At 49.1% G+C, this 23,144-nt stretch overlaps 1 protein-coding gene across 1 annotated transcript in view; it reads right to left on the bottom strand.

The window, feature by feature from the left end:
- Positions 1–23,144, bottom strand: part of FHAD1 (forkhead associated phosphopeptide binding domain 1) — a 119,445-nt gene that overhangs the window by 16,480 nt on the left and 79,821 nt on the right. The window contains exons 17-27 of the mRNA XM_081056020.1: positions 21,876–21,983; positions 21,530–21,637; positions 18,168–18,275; positions 14,989–15,096; positions 12,426–12,599; positions 10,287–10,512; positions 8,637–8,721; positions 6,526–6,632; positions 5,429–5,588; positions 4,109–4,241; positions 77–206 (exon numbers count right to left, since the gene is read on the bottom strand). Coding sequence (XP_080912146.1) covers positions 77–206; positions 4,109–4,241; positions 5,429–5,588; positions 6,526–6,632; positions 8,637–8,721; positions 10,287–10,512; positions 12,426–12,599; positions 14,989–15,096; positions 18,168–18,275; positions 21,530–21,637; positions 21,876–21,983 — 1,447 coding nt within the window. The remainder of the gene's footprint in view (positions 1–76; positions 207–4,108; positions 4,242–5,428; positions 5,589–6,525; positions 6,633–8,636; positions 8,722–10,286; positions 10,513–12,425; positions 12,600–14,988; positions 15,097–18,167; positions 18,276–21,529; positions 21,638–21,875; positions 21,984–23,144) is intronic.

Raw genomic sequence — 23,144 nt, forward strand, 5'->3', positions numbered from 1 at the left:
TCCCCAAAGTGAACCCTGGAGTCTATGGCCCATGGATCCGAGCACAGACAGGCAGACGAGGAAGGAGGAAACTTACCTGATGAGCGGGCCTTCTCAAGTTCTTTAATTCGCACACGGAGTTCAGACAAGGCCTTTTTCTGACGCTGAATGATTTCCTCGTGTCGGGACCCTTTGCACTTGGCCCCCAGATCACTGAAGGACTGCTCCTGAGGCCAGAATGGTACAGATAGCAACTTTTAGGGATGAGAATACCTCTCTTATAGTAAAAGAAATGTGAACAATTCATGTATAGCAGAAACCTTGTCACTTAGTCCTTTGGAAAATACCATTAAGGGGCTTCAAGCAGATAAGGAATTTAACATTTTCATTTCAAATGCAAAGTCACATCTAGGAAGATTTCTAACATTCCTACCTACTTAGCATAACTATAAATGAAAGAGCCCCTCTGTGTTCCCGCCCCACATTTTATTTTTTTCTTTTAATATTCTTCTAAGCTTGGGTTTCCATTTGTTGTCATTCTGGTCTCGTCTCTGAAGAACACATCAAATTCTGCTCTAGGAAGGGCATTTTTAGATGAGAACACATGATACTTGCCTCTTAACTGGTAATAAGGATGTTATCTAATATTTGCTATAGGGGGAATTTGATAGATTGGCTCTTGGCTGGTCTGGAGAAAGGAAAACCTTCCTCTGAGACTTCCATAGCCTCTGGTACTACTCTGTCCAGCAGAACTTTGTGCTGTGATGGAAACATTCCATACCTGCACCATCCAACATGGCTGCCACCAGCCACGTATCTCAAGTTGGGCTTACGAAGGGCATAGACAAGGGACGGTCTCCATCATCGTTTAAGGTCATGCGCCCCTTTGAGATGTGGAAGAATTCAGGGTTCTTTCCTCCAGAAAAATTCACACAATAATTTGCTGGGGGTTCATGGAACCCCTGAAACCCAGTCATGGACTCCAAGTTACAAAACACTTCTCTAGGGTAAGCAATTCACTCATTCATTCATTTCACAAAGATTTATTGAGCACTCCTTGGTCTAGGCCCTGGGGATGCAGCAATGAATAATACCGACAAAATTCCTGCTGTCATGAATTCTGCAGTCTAGTGTGGGGAGACAGACAGACAGACAGACAGTGAGATAAGCACAGAAAATATATAGTGGACAGTGGCGTTAAAGAGAAAAACTGTAAATGGGATGGGGTGTTGGGAATGGTTTTCAGTAGACCTGCTAGGGGAGGCCCCAGTCAAAATGGCAAGAAAGGGAAGAAACTGAAAATTTGGTTCTTTTATAACAATTCTTAAAATAGCAATTTGGTTCACTTTACATATTCAAAACATATGTATATATATGTATGGAGCCAGACATTGGTTTAGGCACTGGGGAGAGATCAGGGAACCAGGCAGATGAGCCTTGTGCTGTGGGGCTCATTTCTGTGAGGCAGACGTGACAAATAAGCATGTAAATAATTCCAGAAAGTGGTAAATGTTACCAGGAGAACAAAGCACAGGGGAGGGAAAGAGACATTGATCTGAGCTTTCTTAGAGGCATCAAAGCTTATTAAAGGCCTATGTGACATGTCCTGGGCCCTTAGCAGCCACACTGGCCATCAGGGTACAAAGCCCACAGCTGAGGTCCTCCTGGGGCTGGTCCTTCCCCACCCCCCATGTCCCCACCACTCGTTCCTTCCTCCAGGCTCTGCACTCTGCTTCAAGTCTCCTCCAGGACAGGCTTTCCTGTACACCTGATCAGAAAGAGCCCCACCCCCAACCACGATACTCTCTGTCCCAAATCTTGCTGTATATTTCCTCGGAGCGCTCCTCCCACTGACAATTTGTTTGCTATTGACTTGTTTATTGCCTGTCTCTCCCTTTCCAGAATGTAGACTCTGTGGGCAAAGTCTTTGTCTCCATTGTAGGCTGTCCCCAAGCACAGGAGATGCTCACTAAATAGGAGCTGAGTGAAAGGAGGTCAGAAAGAGGAGCTGGAAGGAGCTTGCCCCAGCTTTCCAGCTGGGACCAGGGCTCAGCAGCCGAGAGAAGCAGTCGCTCCATCTGGCTGCACTTAGTAGGCTGCACTTAGTAGGAACTCACTGGGTCCCGTTCCTGGCTCCGGCCTGCTTACAGGTAGTATGGCTGGTCCATTTCCCGATTGGTTCTACACTGGCCTCACTCTCTTTGATGGTGTGTGTTTGCCCTGGGAGTAAACACCTCAAGTGCCTGCAGTTGTGTGTGTAGGGGCAGGAGCTACTAACCAGTCTGGGTTGGGGCAGCACAGCAGTGAGGCTCAGTGACAGCCTCTACTCAGCATGAAGAGCACACCCGAACCCGACATGACCCTTACTCATGGCCCTTCTGGGAATTTGTTTATTTAGAGAAGATGGAGATTTTTTCTCATACAACTCTTAAGCCCTCTGACCCACTCTGGCTTAGAAAGCAGGAAGTGGTCAGAGTGTGGAAACCATTCTGAGAAGAAACAAATACTTTTTCTCTTTTATCTTGCAGCCTCCCTCCCAGCCCCTGCTCAGCTAATCCCACCTCACAATGGAAACTAATAATCTTGGCGACCAGTCAACAATCCATTCCAGCAAACATGTGCAGAGTTGGAGGAGGTCTGGTGTGGGCAGGGACCCTGTGCGTTCTCCTGAGCCTAGCACATGACCTGGCATACAGCAAGTGCTCAATAGTTGTCGAACGAGCGAATGAATATGGGCCAGGTTTCTGCACTAACAGCTTGGGATTCCAGCAGGAGGGAGACCTGCTCCCTGCCCCAGGGGGCTTAGCTGCATGGACCCACTGTGGCCCCTGCTCCAGGCCACCCTGAGCAGCAAGGGGACACTTCTGTTAAAGTGCTCTGAGCAGCAGTCAGTGCCAAGGACAGCTGCTGGGCCGCCGAGCCCTTTCGTTGGAGCTGTGTGCAGCCCTGGCTCACTGCTGTTTGGCAGGAGAAAGGCAGCTTTGAGGAAGCAAGAAGGCAAGCTGACACATTTGGCCCTGTTTCCAAGTGAAAATCCAAAGCCCATTACCGAAACACCCTGCTCTCTAGTTTCATACAACAAAGGGGGAGGTGGCATTTGGGACTCCAGGAAACCTGGGGCCTTGAGGAAGCACCATACCCTCAGTCAGCCAATCATGGGCAATGGGAGCATCGCAGACCCAGAACGGGGCCAGGACCAAGTGCCACCTTCGAGGGCCATGTGATTAAGGCTCTGCTCACTCAAAGACACACTCCCTGTTTGCTGTGCAGTGGGGACTTCCGGGCACGCAAAGGCTTCTGGGAAGGCACCCGAGAGAAGTCACCACGAGACAGCGCGGGAGCATAAATGGCACAGCTCCTTGGGAATGCATCTTGGCCCCATCAAGCACAACGAGGATGTCCTCTGGACCCAGCAGTTTCACATCTAGGAATTTGTTCCACATACGCATAAGGATAATAACTACGGCAATTTGCGAAAGCAGAAACCACCCAAGTGCCCATCAACAGGGGACTCCTTGGACAAAAGGGACACAGTGGAATTCTATGCAGCCACTTAAAGGAATGAGGTAGAGCTTTATATACTAACTTGACAAGATGCCGTTAAATAGTGTTATGTTGGGGAAAAAAGAACAATTTGCAGAATATAGATGGCTTGATACCATTTTTCGCAAAAAATATGTTAAATAAATATAGGTATATATAGGTTTGTGTATGTTTGTGTTTATAAATAAAACTTATTTCTCGACAACCCCACGAGGTGGTTGCAGACTGTTGTTACTGACGAGGGAATCGGCTCACAGTGACCTGAGGTCACTGTGTCTGAGAGGAGGGGTCGGCGTTGGGACACAGGCAGCCCGGATCCAAGCCTCGTCCCAACCTGGCAGTCACGACTGCATAAGCGCGTGGCGGTCTCTGTGAAGAAAAGGTCTAACAGTATGTGTGCCAACCTGTTGACAGCCGTAGTTCCTGGTGACCGCCATTGGAGAGGCGGGCCTTCTGCTTTTTGACTTGTACATTTCCTATAATATAAGCAAGTGCTATTTTTGGAGCATTCAAAAGCACAGAAAGGCACCATTGGGTTCTTCCTTAGCTTGTCTTCCCAGGGGGCCAGGACCGGGCGGGCACTCACCTCTTGGCTGCTCAGGAAAACATCGGTGTGCATTGGTTCTATCTGCACTGAGATGTCACACATCTGGGTCGGACTCCTGGGCTTCTGCTCCTTCTCCTTGTGGAGCTGAAGTTTGTGTGTCTCTTGGGAGGCCCTGGAGCAGAGCAGATGAGTCACTGAGCAGCAGGTCCCGGGGACCCTGAATTACCTTTGTACCCCCGGCAGAACAGGGAAAGGAACTCCATTCATACAGATATTAATGACTAAAGTCTTCGAGGCTTCTAGTCTCCTGCCTACAGATTTCTAGAGAATGTAGTTTCCAGGGCCTGGTAGGAGTGGCCAGGGCAGTGAGCACCCAGCTGCTCTTGCTTCCTGCACTGGGTCTGGGGGACGCCTGCTGTGTCATTCACAGGGGCATTTACTGCATGTCCGCTATGCCTAATACTTTTATGTGTTAGTTCTTCTATTTCTCACAACAATCCCATGGGTTTGGGACTCTTCTTGCCCTGTTTTACAGACGAGGACAGAGACATAGAGCAATTTGCTTGTGGTCATGGAACTTGTCAGTGGAAGTGCCTGGCTTTGAACTCAGGCAGCGTGGGTTTGGGTTCAGCGTGGGTTAGAGGCTGCCCTTCTTCTCACCACTATGTGGCTCTGCCATGGCCATGAGCCAAGAGGCACACGAAACTACAGGGTATACACGTAACATCAACTTTATTCAGGGAAACCATTACTCTCATGTCAAAATATGGATGAGCGGTGGGTGAAAATGCAAACTCACGTGTATTTTTTTAGATAATCCATGGGATAAGGATATTTTGTATTTATTTTAAGCTGACTCCTGACTCCTGACACTCTCAATTTATATACTTGTTCAATAAGTATTTATTAAGTTCTCTTTGTGCCAGGAACTGTGTGAATGCTGGGAGTCAAAACCAGGCCAGGTCTATACAGACTCTGTCCTCATCGGGAAGGCAGGCAATTCAACACAGACTGAGTGTCTGACAAGTGTTAGGTTAGGCAAAGGGCAGGGGCTGAGGGACCCCAGGCAGAGCAGCAGCCCTTGTCTGTGTTTGATGAGGGTGAGTGACAGAGGGCTTCCTGGAGGAAGTGGCATTTCAGCTGAGACCTGTCATCTGGAATACTGGGTAGGAGTGTTTGAGAAGCACTGAACTAAACAAAGCCCTGTTTTAACTGATGAGTCTGAAAAATGAAACATGTCATTCATCCATCCATTCAAGTCTTTAAATCAGCATTAATTGGGCCGCTCTCCCTATGCAAGGTTCCTTGGACACTTGGGTGTGCCTGGGCTCCCCACGCCACGCAGACCTTCCCACACACCTGAGTGCCTCCTTGAGGACCTCCAGCTCCCTGTCCTTCTTCTTGACCAGGCTGGTCATCTGCGCCATATTTTCCTTGAGCACATTCAGTTCCTTGTTTTGCTGTTGGACCAGTGCCACGTTCCTCTCCAGTTCCATCTTCTGCTTCTCATTAAGCTCCCCTGGGAGCAACATGAAAGCTGGTGAGGGGGTGTCCCGCCTTGGGTCTCTGCTAAGGCCACAGCAGATCTGCCAGGCCCATGAGAACCATGAGGTGGGTCCACCCTCCAGGAATTCTCAGGGGGCTTCGGTAACAGCCAGGAGGTCTACCTGCATCTTAGCAAACAGCAGGAAAACAGCACACACGCATTGCCTATTAGTGAGTCCTGGCTCTCCGAGGCACGGAGTGCCCTGCCTTACCCCAGGGTTACACGGGCAGATGCCGCCTGTCCCTGCCCATGTACCTGTGGCATTTTAGGGCATGCTGGTCCAGTTTCAGCTGCCTGTTTCTGCATCTGTTTGCCTCACAGTGTTCTAGGCCTCTGGAATCTGCTGTGCTCATGTGTCTGCCAGGTGCGACAGCCTCCAGTGACAGGGGGAGACGCGCACAGAGCGCAGCTCCCTTACCCCCAGGTGGGCCACCCAGAGGTCGGAACCCAGAGTTATTTTCCCCTACTCTAGGTGGCCCTAAACGTCCACATCAACCCTAGGAAGCAGGTGTGTTGTAGGTGATTCTGCCTCAGAGGAAGGGGGCCTGGAGATAATATCCTGCCCCAGGTCCCAAAGCTGGTGAGTGGTAGGGTGTGTGCAGCCTGGCCTGCTCCAGGAGGGAGCCTTTGATTCTACAGACAAATCCTCAGTGGTAAAAGGGAATTCTCCCCCAAAAGAAAGTTGCATTTCAATGCACAGGTCCAGTGCATCCTGAGAATGTTCCCCGAGGCCCCTTGCTATGGAATCAGTGCCACAGCCAGGATACAGCTTTTGCTGACCCTGAATTACAAGCCCAGGAAAGCAGATCGAGTGGGGTGTTTAACTCCAAGCTTTCTAACTGTTCAGCCCCGTTTCTTTCCTTTCTTGAGGTGGGTCAGGGAGTTAAGACACACAGGTAATCGTACAAACCTCTCAAATCTGACATTCGGCCACGAGCTTCCGTAAGGTTTTTCCTCAAGCTCACGATGACCTCCTGCTGAGACAGGATTTCCTTCTGCGCACTCAATAAATCCTCTCTGAAATTCATAGAAACAGGCCACATAAGGTCAACTCAGTGGTGTCTTGACTGCCCGGAAGGGGCCAAGTGCAAACACAGAGAGTGATCGCCCTTCAATGGTGGTCCATGCGATACCAGTCCCAGCAAGGGCTGGATAAACACACGCTTTACACATTCTCAAAACAAAAATTCACTTTGGGGCACTGGGATCCTGTGGGTTTCGTCTGACATTGAGATAGGATTTGCGGGAGGGTGACACCTCTTCCGGCTCGAGCATTGTCTGCATGAACTGATAAGAATTTTGAGTTCGGTGAAAAGAGCAGGGAAGACTATTTCTTTGGAGGGCCCCGGGATTCTTGGAAGACGAGGAAGAGGAGAGAGAGGAGGACAGTATGGCTTTTGTTCTCTCGTTAGCTTCCTGCAGCTCCTGATGGAGAGAGGTGGGGCCAGAAGTAAAAGGATGGTGTTCATGGGACCCTTTGTGATGTGTGGGCTTTGGGGCCCCCGATAACTAGAGGGACATGGGGAGGGTGAGAGGAGGACAGCTCCTTCTCCACCACACCCCAGAGGGCAGGGCATCTTTGGCACCACAAGGCTCAGGGTGGTAGATGGGGATGGCTATGCCCAGGGAGGGGTGTTTATGGGAAGGGGCCCAGGACAGCGGGTGAGGTGCCTTGTCTGGGTTTAAGTGAGAACATGGCATGTGTTTCTGAGCAAGTGAGAGGCACCTTGGCCCTGAGGAAGTCATGTCGTGTGTGTGTGTGTGTGTGTGTGTGTGTGTGTGTGTTGGGAGCAGAAGGAAGAGCTGAGGTCTGGCACATTCCAAAGGGGGTTAAGAGCCTTTGGGCAGGAATGAATGTCACTTCGTTTGAGTTCACAGGCTTTTGAAATCCATGCTCTTCTTATATAGACTCTTGAAGGTAGAGTGTATGTTTATTATGAAATAAAGCAAAATAGTGGCAGGTTGCATGTCAAAATAAAAAGACTTGATCAGTAGAAGGGTAATGACTATACTCGTAGGTATACACATATACATATATGGGTATATATGTGTCTACCTCTCATCTCTCAATCTATCTATCTATCTATCCATCTATCCATCTATCCATCTATCCATCTATCCATCTATCCATCTATCCATCTATCCATCTATCCATCTATCTATCTATCTATCATCTCTCATCTCTCTATCTCCTTGGCTATGACCCTTTCAACTTGAGAATGAAACTTTAAGACTCAAGAGTGTCCACGAGCTAAGAAGTGGAAAGGAGAGCAGTGCGTGCTGACTCTTCTCCAGGCCATGGCGCTGCCATCTTTAGAGACCATTCTACCAGGAGGAGGCACTTAGGGACTTTTCAAAATGTGGAGGCTGCGTATCTTTGCCTTTGGGAGGTTAAGGACCCTATGACATTAGACTCTGGAAACGGACTCAGTGTAAGGATCCAGCTGGTGGTTTGTCTTCTTCGAGAACCTTTCTCTGCATCTCATTAGTGCCTTGTTATATGCTGCTTGGCAGTGGCTTTCCCAACCTTGGGTTTGTGTCTCTGGAAATTATTAGTTCCTCGAGGCTTAAGGTATAGACTTTTGGGTTGGGAAGGATCTTCAAAGTCTTTCAGTTCAACCTGTTAACTTTTAACCCTCCCTGGGACCACTCCACCGTGGGGTCTCCACTGGGAAACTTCCACTGTCTGCTCGTCCTGAGCAGGTACTTGGGAAAAACAGTGCGTCACAGTATTAGCCGGCATCTACCGAGCGCCCCGCATGTATCTCCTTATTTCGCAAACAAGGAAGCGAAGGTCCCGCGAGGTGACGTGCTCTGCCCAGGGACACACAACTGGAGAGTGCTGAGTTGGCTTTTGAACACAGATCCACCCAGATTTTTCCACAAAACCACCCTGACGTGCTCAAGGAATTGAGACATTTCAATAACAGTGAAAAGACCCCAGACTCAACTCCTTTGTTGCAGATTCTGACAAAGTGGCCAGAAGCAGGGTTTTGTCTGTCCTCACTCATGGGTACTCACATCAACAGGTCACACTGGGCATCTTTGGCACTGCTCTCCAACGGCGGCACCGGGGGAGGGTTCTGTTGTATTTCCTTCTCCTGGGCTGAATCGGAGGACAAGTGAATGTTAGGACAAGTGTGGGGGAGCAGACGCTTTTCTTCCCTGCTGCTTATCAACACACCTGAGACTTTCCCAACTTATAAACTCTCCCTACACCCTGCAGTCCTCTCCCCCTCCTGGGACCCACCGTCTGTTCTGTGTCATAGGCTGGGGACCCCTGCACCCCTCCCCAGGATGAGCTCATGAAATCTTTCCAGTTACTCTGTAAGGCAGGGGTCACTAACTCCATTTACAGGTGAGGAAATGGGCGTAGGAGTGACAGAGCCTGCAAGCTGGTGAGAGGTGGAGCGTTAACCGCTGGGTCACACCTCCTTCCGTATTGCCTCCTCTCTGCTCAGATGAGAGTCTTGCCCTGTCCTCACCTCCCACTGACTCTTCAGCCCACAGTCTTCTGGCTTCTATCCTCACCACTCAGTCACGTGTTCACTCATTCATTTATTCGTTCAACAGTTCTTATGGAAGGTCCGCTTTCTGGCAGGCACTGATGTAAGGGTGGGGTGACAAAGAGGTGTCACCCTTCAGGTCCCAGCTGAAGCATTCTCCCTCTAACCTGGCCCTGGGTTGGGAAACAGTCCCACTCCATGACCTTGCCCTGGTGCCCTGTTCATCCTGGATTGCCTGTCAGGGCAGTAATTCGGTTAACTGCAAGGACTCTGCCTGGCTTGCCCATCACTGAATCCTCAGTGCCTAGAATGAGCCTGGAACGTACTAGATGCTCAATTAGGAGTGCTGAGGGAATGAATGCATGAGGTGAGCCCTGACAGCTCGTCAACTGGCTTGAGACGAGGACTGTGGTTCTCAACCAGGGGTGAGCTTGCCCCCACCCCCAGGACATTGACAAAAATGTCTGCAGACATTCTCGGGTGTCGCACCAGCGTTGGGAGGTACCCACTGGCATCTGGTGAGTAGAGGCCAGAGATACTGCTCGATGCCCTGTAGTGCACAGGATCTCCCCACCACAAAGGCTCGTCCAGCTCCAACGTCAAAAGTGCTGAGGCTAAGAAACCCTGGCCTGAGGCCTACACTTCCGGAACTCTTCTCCAAGTAGCGAGTGTCTTTGCAATAAGATGATCACGCTGGTCATTTAGGGCAAATGCTCACGACTCTGAGTTCTGTCTCAGCCTCTTTTGTGTTTATCTTTTAAGAAACAAATCCTGGCTTGTTATGCAAGTGAATTAGACAACGTCACACATTGCTGATGGCAGAAGGAAACCTTTGAAAGGCTCCTGCCCGGGAGGTTCCCACGTAGGAAAGATGAAGGTCTGACATGCGGCTCTGACACCCCTCACGGCTCTGGCCGCCTGTGTGCCTCGCTGGCTGACTGGCTCTGCACAAAGGGTGTCCAGACTCATTGTTGCTGCTTCTGTTTATCTTGGGCCTTGAGGACCCCTGACCTTGTTGTGTACCAAGGACAAAAGGTGGCTCCAGGGATGAGCGAGCTTTTCAATGCACACAGCCCTTTTCCTATCCATCAGCCCATGGGGACCCACCGTACAATCAGAACCTGCCCCGAACACTAAGATTTCCTCCTCGTCTCTTTGGACCAACCTGAGTCACTGTTCTTCAGAGTTGCGATCTCTCCTTCTATTTTTTTATGGTGCTCAGTCACGTTTTGGAGTCTTTTTTCTAGACTCACGATCGTCTGGGAGTGCTGTTTGATTTGCTCCTTGTATTCCAGGATTTCGGCTTCAAATTCGTGTTTCTGTGATTTCTGTTCTTCTTCGAGGGCCTTCATAGTCTGCTGTTGCAACTGCATCCGCCCTTCCATCATGATCTGGGAAAACAGAAACGGCTACTGTGATCTTGGGAGCAGGATCTGATGAAAAGATCAAGAACAACACGTCCCCTTTGCACCCATGGGCACTGAACTTGGTCCCGTTGCAGGGCCTTTGCACGTGCTATTCCCACGGCATGGCACACTGCTCCCCTAGCTCCTTGCATGGCTGACTCCTTGTGTTGCATGTCTCAACTCCAATGTCACCTCCTCAGAGAGGCCCTCCCTGACTGCCTATCTAAAGGAGCAGTCCGAGACGCTTTCTATTTCATCACCCTGTTTTATTTTCAGTCGAGGCACTTATTATCATGTGAATTATCTAGTTTCTTTCTTTCTCACTCCCACTAGAATGTAAGCTACATGAGGGCAGAAACTTATCTTTTCTTATTGACTGATATACCCACAGCATCAGTGCCTAGTTCCCTGCCACAGGCTCCAGACTGAGATGCTTAGGAAACAGTCATTGAATTGATAAATGAATAATTTTATAAGAAAAAAGCACAGTGGGATTTATAGATGATGTAACACAGAATTGTACACCTGAAATCTATGTAATTTCACTAACAATTGTCACCCCAATAAATTTTTAAAAACTAATAAAATAAATAAATAAATAAATAAAAGAAAAAAACGAATGAATTTTTTCTTCTATGAATTTTTGTGTTTCTAAAAACCAAAAATTATCACCAAGTGGTGAATCAGACCCTTTCCCAGGACGGCCCTCTCCTTCCTGTGCTCTTCTCAGCGCTTCCTCTCAGTGCCTCATCTCAGTGCCTCATCCCCGACCCCCTCCACCTTTTCTGACAAGCCTTACAAGCCTCTGCTCCCTAATGACCTCATTCTCCTGCTCCCTATTCCCAGTTGACATTCTGGGCCTTGGTCATCATCTCCTCCTGACGGGTAAATTCTTTGCTGGAGAAGCTCACACACACCCACTGTTTCAACAGTCATGCCCACAAGGCTCTCTTCCAAGTTTAGACATGTTGTCTTGCTTTCTCCCCCAAATCTATTATACCACCGAAAGTCTGGGGCACTTTTGAACTGATACCCCACTGCTGCCTCAGTCTGATCTCTTCATCTTCTCTGGAAGAGCGCCCTCTCCATAAGAGACCACCCCCGTCCCCAGACCTCTGTATTTGCCACCCGTACGCCGTCATCTGGCTTGAAGCTTGCCCCTCTCCTTTGGCTCCTACTCTCTTGGTACTCACGTCTTGTCAATCACTTATCAAGCCTGCCATTCTCGTAACTCTCTGTATAGCGACTCCTTCCTCCCCACTCCTCTGCCTCCCCAAGTGTCCAGGTCCTTATAATTCTGGACTCTAGCAGTGGGCACCACATGCCATACCCGGAGCTGGTCTCTCCAACTGCAGACCCTCTCAGATTCACTTAGTGGACTTCCCATCACCTCCTGTCGGTTGAATGTATGAATGACAGATGAGTACAATATTGGCCCTGGATGGTAGAGAGCCTTGAACACTGAGCTAAAAATTTAAAACATCTTAAAGTCTGCAGAATAGTCACGGATCACTAAATTCTGGGGCTTCTTCGTCCTTCAGACCAATCCTGAGAGGACCCTATATTACAACATCTTAGAATGCCCTGGAGAGAGGGTATCATAGCCTCTGTTTACCTTTCAGACTAAACCAGTGCTTCTTAACAGACGGTGGTTTTGCCCCCAAGGGATATCTGGCAAAATCTGAAGGTGTTTTTGGTTGTCACAATTGGAGGGTAAGGTGCGACTGGCATCTAGTGGGTAGAGACCAGAGATTCTGCTCAGCTTCCCACATGCACAGACGGCCCTTACATCTGACTCAGAACGTCAGCAGAGCCGAGGTGGAGAACCCCTGTTGTAAACCACACATTCTCATGGCCGTGTGATCGTGCATTGAGAGGAAAATTCTCCCATCCCTTACCATTTTTGTCTTGGCAGTTTCCAGTTCAGTTAATGTTTCATTTAATTTTGTGGTGAGGCTCTCTGCTTTCAGACTCTCAGCTGTCTTTGTTTTTTGAGTCTCTTCTACCATGGCCAGTGCGTCCTTTAATTTATTATTTAAAACATCTTCCTTTTGCACTTTTAAATCTATTTCCTAGACAAACAACAAACATCAAATGAAGAGAAATTCAGGAATAAATATTTCCCCTCGTGTCCCCATGCCCCATTTTCAGACAGGAGGTGAACTCTGTTCTCCTGATCCTTTTTAAGCCCAAAGTCCATGCTTGCTCTGGAAGGTTTCAATTATTTTATGAACGCTCTTTTATATTCAGCTGACATCTGTCTCCTTGTGATTTCTGGTCTCTGAGCTCAGTTCTGTCACCTGGAGCTCATTGAGTAAGTTTTATTTCTCTTTTATGAGACAGCCCTTTAAATATTTGAGGAGGGCTGTCATGTCTCTCTCTAAATCTGTTTTCCAGGATAATGGTGCCGAGTTCCTTCACCCTTTATCACAGGACCTGCCTCCAGAACACTCCTCCACTTTCCTCCTTGGCTTTGGCACCAGGATGACCTCTCCTCCCACCCCATGTCCCACCCCCCCACCCCCAAAGCACAACAGGACGCCAGTCATCTTGTCCTTGCATATCCTATCCCTCCTGGAACCCATTCTTCCCATCTTGGTTACTATTGAGAAATCCCAGTGTGTGCAGACAACGTGGGGACCTGGCCTAAGGAGATGTTGGGGGGCGGGGACCCTGGCAGGTGGCAGGCATCCCACAGAGTAGCCTGTCATCTACAGCTCACACGGAGACACTCCAGGTGTCCCAGAAAATTCACAACATACTGAGATGGTTTTTTTGATGGGCCATGAAGCTGCATAAGGGCCGACATACCGCCTGGCATCTGTTCCTTGCCAGCTGACTCAAGGACAGAAGAACAAAGTTCACTGTTCCCACCGGTCTGAATTTATTTCTCATCTCCACTTTCTTCTGTTTCTTTTATATAAATCCTATTTTTGCCTGTGTAGATGAAATGAATCTTTCAATTGCTCTTCAGTGTATACAGGTCAAATAGCATGCAAATAAGCAACTCAGTGTCTGAGTGTGTCTTTGACCTTGAAGTGCCTTAGTCTTTCCTGGTAAAGAGGGGGTAGCTGGGGAGGAGACCTATTTCTCCTTGTCTGGTGTGATGCCAGCAGCCTGTCTTGAGGGTTGTCACAAGACCCTGCCCTCTGATGTCACCAGGATTCTAAGGCTGTTGGTGAGCACACTTCTGGTTGCATTACAGAGTCTATGTGACGATCCTTTGGAAGCATTCATTCTCTCTGGGTTGAGTACCAAGAATGGTTTAATTTCCACGAGCAATTGGTCCATTTTTTCCTGTGAATTGCACAACCAACTGGGCTACCCTTTTCACTGTAACTGCTAGAATACAAACTGTGACCCATTCATTGATTTCAAGATACATGCATATATATTTTGCATTAGTCTCATTCCTGATCCACTCTTTAAAAATGCCCAGAACTGGTATGTAATGCGGATGTGGTTTATTGACTCTTGTCTCCCCCAAGCAGTGATGTTCCAGGTGCACGAGCATAACCTAGGCTGAAAAATGCAGATTCCTGGGCCTACCCCATAGAGAGTGCACTAGAATTTCTGGGGGCGGGGCCCCAGAAACGGGCATTTAAAATAACTTTGCTGGTGATTCTATGCATGCTAATGTTTGGGAAACTTTCTTTGAAGAAAATGATTCAAGATTGACGTGAAGGGACCTTTTTAGTCCCACTTGGTCTTGAAAATCTTTTGGAATTGTATTTACCTGCATTTAAATTTATTGTCAGGTTGTGTGTTTATTGCTTCCTTTGACTTTGAGATATTGGCCATTGTGTGTGTCAGTATGTGTGTGTGTGCTTCCCTTGTACTGTGAATTACGTCCTACAGCTTGGAGGTGCCCAAGGCAGGGTCGTGTACAACCACCACGTCTACCCTCCTGTGTCTACTACTCCCAGAAATAATCGTAAATGCGGTTTGATTATGAAGGTGATAATGATGATGACAAGTTCTGGGGGAGAAATGACATCAAGGTGATCAGAAGTTCAGGCGTCCATATATGGACACCCCCTCCTTTACTCCAGGCAGCTGAGCCCACACAAAGCTCAAGGACAGCAGAGAGGGGAGGGGTGACGGTGAAGGATTCAGGAGTCAGATGGTCCTGGGTTCAGATTCTGCCTTCACTTCCTAGCTGTGAGCTCACAATAACAAAAGCAGCCAACACACATACAGCATTCAGGGAGTGCCAGGAACTTTTCTGTATGTTTCCTGTGTGTATTAGCAATGAAGCCTTACAGCTCGATCAGGTTGATCTATTGGTATCATCTGTATTTGTAAGTGGAGAAACCAAGGCACAGAGATGGTAAGTAACTTGCCTAGTATCTCACAGCCAGAGAATGGCAGAGGTGGGATTTGAACCCAGACCTCCTTCCTCCCGAGCCTGCTCTTAACCATGCCGGGCTCCTCAGGGTCTTTCCTCGTTGAGACTCATACCTCTTTCTGCTTGGTTATGCGGTTCTCCAGATCTTGCACCTTTTTCTTTTCCTTCTCGATGGCCTCCTTCGCTTTGTGTTTCTCGTAGGCGATGCTGCTCTCTGAAATCTGGAAGTCATCCACAAGTGGTTTGAGGGTGTGCGCACGAGAAAGGAAGGGAAATGACAACACAAAGGGAAGCCAGGATTAGTAATTGTTGAAACCAGTGAGTCAGGGTTTCGGAACAAGAACTCAAGGAACAGGACGCCCATTGGAGAGAGAGGTGAGAATCTTGGCACACCCACCATGCTGAGAACCCGGAAGTCACATCTTGGTTAGTCATATGCATAAAAGAGAGTTATTCATCATTCAGGATTTCTGGGCTGGTGTTCAGGAAGTGACATACTGGTGAGTGTTCAGGTCACAAGGCTTTTGATGCCGAGGCACTAAGTACACTGGCAGGTGTAGATAGCAATGTGGGTCCTTGTGGGGAAGTACCTGGCTTTTTGGGAGGTGGAGGGGGAGAGGCAGAGCGGAGGAGACACCTCCTGTCCCAGCAGACCCGGTACCTGTGGCAGTCTCTCCCCAGTCTACAAAGGCTTGAGTCCAGGGCAGTATGGAACTGAGAACATCACCCTCCCCACCTCCCCTGTAGGTCTGATGATGGGGAAGGGCCTGCAGCCCATCCTCCCCCACACAAGCCCCAGGAGGTATGCAGTCAGAATGGGGCTGGAAACTATTGCAGTTATGACTCCATACAAATATAAAGTTCACAAGAAAAATGTTTTAAATATATGCATACATGCATAGACAAAAGACTGGAGAGATATCTACCAACATGTAAATAGTGGTTACTTGGGGGGAGTTAGGATTATGGCAATTTACATTTTCTTCTTTTTGCTAGTCTGTATCTTCTCAATTTCCTTTAGTGAACATGCATTATTTGGCCCAAAAGAAAAACTACTGAGAATTGTTCTAGGGAATGCTATGCTGGGCGGTGGGCCCAGCCTTCGGGGATGCGTGACCCTGGAGAAAAGACAATCTTACTGTTCAGCTGCGTGTCAGAGGTCTCCATCCCCGCCCTGCTCTGCACACCGGCCTCGCTGGCCCATCCAGGCTCTGACTCACCTCTTTGCATGGACCTGGCATATTCCTACTGTCAAGTCTGCTTAACTGTCCCATCCCCCCCTTTCCCACTGCCAGTCTACGTCTTCTCTGTCGTAAGAGGCCCTGTGGGGAGGGCTCCTGCCCTTCTCTTATTATTCACTACTTGATATATCACAAGTGAAAATAATGACGATACTGACACTCTTTAAATGCGAGTGCCTGGCATCATGCACTGAATGCACGAGTGTATCTAATCCGCAAACCCCCAGACTGCACCTGCCCAATTATCCCCATTTTACAGGTAAGAACACAGAGGCTGCAAGAGGACAGGTAATGTGCCAAGGTCACATAGACCAGGAAGTGGTGGTGTAAGCTCCGATGCCACCGCCCTGTCCTAACCACTCTGTCATCAGCCTCTGAACCCTACCTTACCTGTCCTCCGGACTCAAACCCCTATCCAGAGGCAGGAGACAGGCTTATATGTTCACGACCAGGCTGGCACAGAGCCTGCCACCTGTCCAGCAGGAGACTGAGCTTCAAGACCTCACCTCTGGCCCATGTGTATAAGGGACACGCTGGGGACAGCTGCCAACCACAGTTTGGGTCTCACCCCTGTATGAGGCTTGCTCTGTGTGGTGCTTGCTCCCTCACCCACCTGGACTCTGACCTCAATTCCCTGCACGGGCTGGCACAGTCCCATTGCCAGAGTCTTTGCCTGACTGTCCAGACCCCTACCCCTTGCTATGTTGACCATCCTCCCACCCCACCCGGACTCTGACCTCACCTGGGCAGGTGATTCACAATGAATGTACTGACTCCTCACAACAAACCTCTAGAGTGGTTTTGTCACTATACTCACATTACAGATGAGGGCACAGAGAGGGCCAGGAGCTTGTCCAGGGTCACACAGCATGTTAGGGCAGAACTGGGATTTGAACCAGAATCGACGCTTTAAGCGCACCAAGCTCTCCTGCCAGGCCTCACTTTGCATACTCTGTGTCTCCCTCCTGCTTTCTTACCCAGCCGTAATTTGGCTTCCATCTTGTTCCAGCTTTCATTTCCTTCCTCACGCCACCATCCCCGTTCCCCTGGCTACCTCAGGTCCCTGTCCTTTGCACTTGGCCAGTGACATTCTCTATCCCCAAATGCTCCTTTGCGTGCTCCTTCTCCCCTCCAGATCTCACTGAAATGTCACCTCCTCAGAGAGGCCTTCCTTGCTTGCAGGCCACTCTCTAACCCTGTGGAGTCATCCTGTGCATGTGTGTACATGGTTGTATCCCGCTCTACCCTAGAGTGGACACTCTGGGAAGGCACGGGCTGGTCTGTCTTGTGCCTTGGGGCCTGCCTTTCACGGCAGCTCTGGGCCCAGTCCCCAGCTGACGGGGGAGGCTGGATATGGACATCTCCAGCTCTGGTGGGCCTGGCACTCAGACATCCCTCCATGTCCCCTCCCTTGAGGGTGCACTCTTCGCATCCACTGCAGAAGGCAGTCACCCCTGGCACCCATCTGCTCCGACCACCGTGTGGGCTCGTCACGTTCCTGTCTGCCCCACCTTACTGCATGTCCGTGTCTCTCCTCAACTGTCAGTCCAGGGTGAGTCTGCTTGCGCATATATGAAGGCGGGCAGCTGGGGCCAGGAGGGAGTCCTACCTTTGGGAAAAAAGGAGGGGGCTGCTGGCTGAGCGACAGACCCAGACTCCACTCCAGGGGTTCCTTTCTGGGGTGCATTTCTCTTCCCTAGGAATTGAGCCTGGAGTGCTGCTTACGCAGAGGCCCTCTGAATGTGAAGTGCAGTTCTGCGTACTTTGTATTGATTAACTCATTGAATCCTATGAGGCAGGGACTGTTATCACTCCCGTGTTACAGATAAGGAAACTGAGGCATGGGAGGTTACATGATCTGCTCTGGGTCACACAGCGAGTAAGCTGTTTCAGGTCAGATTGACCCCGTGGAATGGAGGCACTGCCCCGAACGTGCCCATGTGACCACCACTCCCTATCAGGGCACAGAAACACTGCCTCACGTCTGGCTTCGGAGACTCTTGCACAGGGCTTTTGGCTGCCGCAGCCCACTCTCTCTCTGCGCCTCATACCTCTTTTTGTTGGGTTAAGTGGTTCTCCAGATCTTGAACTTTTCTCTTTTCTGTCTCTAAGGCTTCCTTTGCTTTCCTTTTCTCATAGGCCATGCTGCTCTCCAAAACCTGAAAATCAATGACCAGTCTTTTTGGTTGCCCTGCACATTTTGGGGAGAAACTGCTCATGGTGGTGGTAAGGCTAATGCTAATAGTAAGAGCTACACTGTTGGGGGTTGGTCTGACCTGCCAGGGCTCATGGCCAGCACCCCACTCACAGTTTACTCTCACAGCAACCCTGTCAGAGAAGTTAGTGGCCCCATTTTACAGATGAGGGAAACGAGGAACAGAAAGTTGGTGAGAGCCCCAGGGTCATGCAGTGTGTTAGCGGCGATGCTGGGATTTGAACCCTGCGCTGAAGGAAAGCACACTGCCTGCATCCAGAGGCCCTGATAGGCCGCAGACAGGTAGAGGGAGCCAGACCTGCCTCCTATTGGAGCCTGAGCTCTTATCACCGTGCCAGGCAGCCTCCCTGATATAAGAAGAATCTCATCAATAATGGGATTTCCCAGGATTGAAATAAATCTCTTAATAAAGAATCAAGTCTCAAGAGGAGGGCAGTGTATTGAATTAATGAGCCACAACATACCAGTTCCTAGAAGGGCCGGGGGTGAACCTCGCAAGCAAAGCTCTGGTAGGATGCAGGGAAGAACGTGTGCTTAGGTGCTCGTCATCAAGTAATTTTATTTAGGAAATTATCTGCTGATAAGCTATCCAGTTAAATGGTCTTAATGCAAATCACTGAGGGATATAAATTGCCAGCAAGGCCCCTGTTTCTAATCATTGCAAACAAGTCAACTTTCAAGTGGGCTGTGTTTTAAACACCAGCTTGACTGTCCAATGTCTGTCACTTGGAACATGGTTTCCACTATAACTGGTGGTCTGGGTCCCAGACTAACGTGCCTAAAGTATTTAATTCACAATATGGCTGGAATGCTATATTTTTTTTGCAGTGAAAAGTCATTTAAAAAAAACCCCAGCACTCAGCTGTCGCAATACCAGTCCCACACAAAGAAGACAGGCAGTAATATAGGAGCTTCATATTTAGTTTGAACATCTGAGCCGGGTTTCTGGATAAGACATTTTCCTGTAACTTGTGAAAGGGACTTCCAGGCCCTTTCCAGTGGCTTAGGGTTGGCGCCACTGCATCTGATCTCATGTCTACACTCAGGACTTTCATCTCAGTGGCTTCCTGCACGCCTCACACACAGGTCCTGTCCCCCCAGCCGCTTTACTCTGAGTTCCTAGGAAGGTAACGGGAATGGACGTTACCTCAAAAGCCACATTATGACCTAGAGATTCTCTCGTCCTTAACGATTTGTTTGATAATGTGGCACAAGGTCTAATAAAAAGAAAAATTAAATAACCGTTTGAGGTTGACGGATATCTGTGTCTGGGACTCTTCTCTTAGATTTCCCCATCGGGATACCATAAGAAGTTCTGCTGGGAGAAGTGGGCTGACATTTCCTAGGCCGGGGTGACCCAGCCACAGCTCCTCTCTGCAACAAGGGTGTCCCCCATCACGCTGTCCCTTACATCTCTCTCGGGAAGTCCCCTATGACCTTGAAATCTCTCAATTCGAGGGCCTTCCCCAGCCATGAGCTGTTGACTTCTGGGTGGCATTAGGCCCCAGTGAGCCCCTGGGAGACCTTCCTCCTTGTCACCACCCCTGGAGAAATAACTCAGGGTCAGGCATCAGTGACACTGTTTACAGAAGGCTGCAGAGCACAGCTGCATGGAGACCCCATGTGAGACCCCAACACATAAACATGTCCCCTTCCTGGAGCAGATCAATGTGCACAGGTTCTGCCCAGCCGTCTCCTTTCTCCCCCAGTGGTGGGTGGGCAAGGATGTCACTGTGAGTAGTGAGGGTGGCTTAGGGTTGAAGCAAACAAGTACCTCAACTGAAGTAGAAGTAGAAGATAATGATAATAGCTACCATGTACTGAGCTACTGCTCAGTAATGTAACACTTCATGTTACATTATCTCTAATCTTCTCAGCCACCCTTTCTCAAAGGCAGGCATTGAAAGACCTGCTGTAGCCAGTAAGTAGCCCAGGAAGGATTTGAACCCATGTCTCATCGGGCTGCATGCCTGCACTCTTCACTGCTGTGCTGGCTCAGGATTGAAGAGCCAATGAAAGCATTATGTGGAACAGACTCAGGGACCTGAGCATCACCACAAGGAAGATGTGAGTCAATGATGTAATAGAGCTGTCCCAAAAGCTAGTTTGGACACATCAATAGAAGTACGACATCTTCAACAGGGGAGAAGAGGGTCCTGCCCTAGGCCACATGGCTGGAGAATGGCGTCTGGTCCTGGCTTCCACTTTAGGAAGATAATAGATGATGGGATGCAGGCTCAGATGCCTACAGAGGCCAGATAGATACCAAAATGAAGTGGGCTTTGTTGAATGCAATAGGGAACAGTGAGTATTGTGGGTAACTGCTACTACTTGGTTCACCTCCAGTCCATTTTTGCCAAGTGGGAACGAAAGCCAGATTTTTTTTGACTTTTTGAGAAAGGATGGAAATCTGGACTTTTAAGTAAATTTTATGAATTCAAACTGAAACACTCTGGGGCCAAACATAACATGTCCACAGGCCCTTTCAAGCAGGGAGCTGCCAATCTGTAACTTCTGGAGAGCAGAGCAGGTCAGAGGAGGGGACCCCAGCGAGGCTCTAGTCCTATGAGGCAGGTAAGAAGAAACAAGGGCATTCAGGATTGGAGAAGAGCAGCTGCCTCTCTTTCTAAGCACCTGAAAGATTTTTACGTGGACGAGGAAGAAGGTCTTGTAGGGCCCCGGGAGGCGGGTGGAGAATTGACACCCTTCTGGGAGAACGGGCAACTTAGCTCAACCTAAAAGAAGAATTTTCTACAGCCCAATGCATTGAACTGTGGATGGACTGCCTGGGCTGCAGAAAAGTCCTTGCTGCTGGAGGCTGGATTATTTTAGGATGTTGTTGGAGGATTCACACTGCCCTGAAGTCCCAGGACTCTGTCATCCCTCCATTTTTATGCTTTGGGATGTATTCTCCGTGTAGAAGATAATCGTGTCACCAACTAGTCTCCTAAACCCCACCTATGACTGTATTTTACGCTGTTTACAATTTTTCCAGCTGGTTATCAAGGCTACCTCCCTAGGGTTCTCTACTAGAGTCCACCATCCTTCTTTCCAGAGTGGTTGAGCCCTCCGAAGGACAAATTACTCTAGGAAAGCTCTGCCACACTCTACCCCCCATCATCTGTGGTTCTGAACTTACTTCCATGGCCCTCTAGGCCGGTTTGGGCTCGAGCTGACTCTACCTCCCCGACTGCATACCTCCTTCTGGCGGGTCAGGCAAGTCTCCAGCTCTCGAACTCTGATCTGTTCTTTCTCTAATGCTTCCTTGACTCTGGTTCTCTCTTGAGTAAAGCTCTCCTCCAAAGCCTGAAAGCCAATGACTGTTCTTTAATACACAGAGTTACCGCGGCAGAATCTGGACTCTGCGCCAGGCACTGCAACGGGTTATCGCTTCATCACTCACAACCACCCCCCAGGAGACGGTGGGCAGGTAAGGCCTGGGATCTGAAGTTGGCGGGCCTAGATCAGAGCCCCAGGTCTGTTCTTCCTGGCTGCATGGCCTTGATTTGGGCCCAGACCGACTCTGTCTCCCTGAGCTGCGTACCTTCTTGTGGCGGGTTAGGCGAGTCTCCAGCTCTTGCATTCTCTTCTGTTCTTCCTCTAATGCTTCTTTTGCTCTGTTTTTCTCTTGAGTAAAGCTCTCCTCCAAAGCCTGAAAGTCAATGGCTGTTGTTTAATAGACACAGGCACCATGGCAGAATCTGGATTCTGCGCCAGGCACTGCGATGGGTTATAGCTTTATAACTCACAACCACCCCACAGGAGACGGTGGGCAGCACAGCCTCGAGCTAAGAGTGTGGGGTCCACGGTCAGCAGGCTCAAGCTTTACTCAGAGCACGGAGTCTGGATTAGAGCCCCAGACCCGCCCTTCCTAGCTGTGTGGCCTTGGGCAAGTGAGAAGCTACAGGAGTCTTGTTCCCCTATCTATAGAGTGGGGACAGTAGTAGTGCTTCTTGTATTGGGTCGATGTGAGGAGCAGATGAGATGATGGACATGAAATGCCTGGCACATGATGACCATTCGTTAATAAGGGCCACTCATTTTTCTGTCATCTCTACCTCGCAGAGGAGGAAATAGGAAAGAGAGATTAAGGAATCTGCCTGATTACTAGTAAGTCACATGAGCAGGGATTTGAACCCTGGTCCATTTGACTTGAGAGCCTGTGTTCTAAATCAAGGCTTGGTAAACTATGGTCGACGGGCCAAATCTGGCCCTCTGCCTGCTTTTTGTAAATAAAGTTTTATTGGAACACCTCCATGGTCACTATCTGTGGATTGCCTCTGATTGCCTTCACACTACAACAGAAGGGTTAAGCAATCCCCACAGAGACTGTATGGCCCACAAAACTGAAAATATGTGCAGTCTGGCTCTTTCTGGAAAAAGCTTGCTGACCTCTGATCCAAACCATTAGTATGTGCACAAATCGGGTGAATGTTGTTAACAGATCTTAATAAGAAAGAATATTAGCTCGATAAAGGAACTTAACATTTCTTACCATTGAAACAGAGTCCTCAAACAAGGAAACATTCATGAGAAGGAGCATGATTAATGAATTTTGACACACAGACTTTTAGAGATGGTGAGGGTGACGCTGTTATATGGTATGAGGAAGGTTCATTTAAAATTGGGGCACCTGGTGCTAAAGTCTGGGATGACACTTTCAGATGAGTCCCTGGGGTCACGGTGATCAACATTAAATGTCTGGGGAACGAGGACCCTTGATGGGACAATGATGAATGTGAGCGGTGTCACCGTCTGTCTGGGTGAGAACCTGACCCTGCTTCCCCCTCCGGAGGGGGCGGTGTGCGCTGAC

This window comes from Rhinolophus hipposideros (genome assembly GCF_964194185.1).
Source record: "Rhinolophus hipposideros genome assembly, chromosome: 8".
Taxonomy (NCBI): Eukaryota; Metazoa; Chordata; class Mammalia; order Chiroptera; family Rhinolophidae; genus Rhinolophus; species Rhinolophus hipposideros.